General features: G+C 35.8%; 1 protein-coding gene across 1 annotated transcript in view; it reads right to left on the bottom strand.

Annotated features, from left to right (window-relative positions):
* Positions 1-360: 360 nt before the first annotated feature.
* The window catches only part of CD47 (CD47 molecule), a gene marked incomplete at its 3' end in the record, with an annotated part of 6,322 nt that continues 6,229 nt past the window's right edge, over positions 361-453 (bottom strand). The window contains exon 5 of the mRNA XM_010132778.1: positions 361-453. Within this exon, the coding sequence (XP_010131080.1) occupies positions 361-453 (93 nt within the window).

Below are 453 nucleotides of genomic sequence, written 5' to 3'. Positions count from 1 at the left end.
ATAAAATATTAAGTATATATAAAAATATTAATAAACCCCAAGTAGAAAAATAAATTAAACACAAACATTCTGAGAGTTAGTTATTCACCCCAGTCCTAAGATCCAGGGAGGAAGAGCTAGAATCACTCAGATGTCCCACCCTACATCTCATTTTTCAAGCAGGTAACTTATACTTCTTCCCTGAAACTTAGCCCAACAAACTCAGGATAAACATTTTGTTTTCAGATACTAAGAAGGTCAGGAATCCAGGATACTATCATAGCACCTATTTATAAAAGTGAAAATAACATGTAAGGTGGGGGAAGGAGCTCAGTTTTTCTATTCGTATGTTCGTGAGCTAGTGAATAAGTAAATACTCACCAATTCCAAACATAAAGTATTGAAGCGGTACCAAAATCACAGCAGGAACTACAATTAGGCCAAGACCAGCTTGAATCTGTGGAGTATAGCCAT

The sequence above is a fragment of the Buceros rhinoceros genome, unplaced genomic scaffold, assembly GCF_000710305.1.
Source record: "Buceros rhinoceros silvestris isolate BGI_N320 unplaced genomic scaffold, ASM71030v1 scaffold4873, whole genome shotgun sequence".
Taxonomy (NCBI): Eukaryota; Metazoa; Chordata; class Aves; order Bucerotiformes; family Bucerotidae; genus Buceros; species Buceros rhinoceros.
The sequence above is the reverse complement of the archived record's forward strand: the minus strand, read 5'-3'. Positions and strand labels throughout refer to the sequence as shown.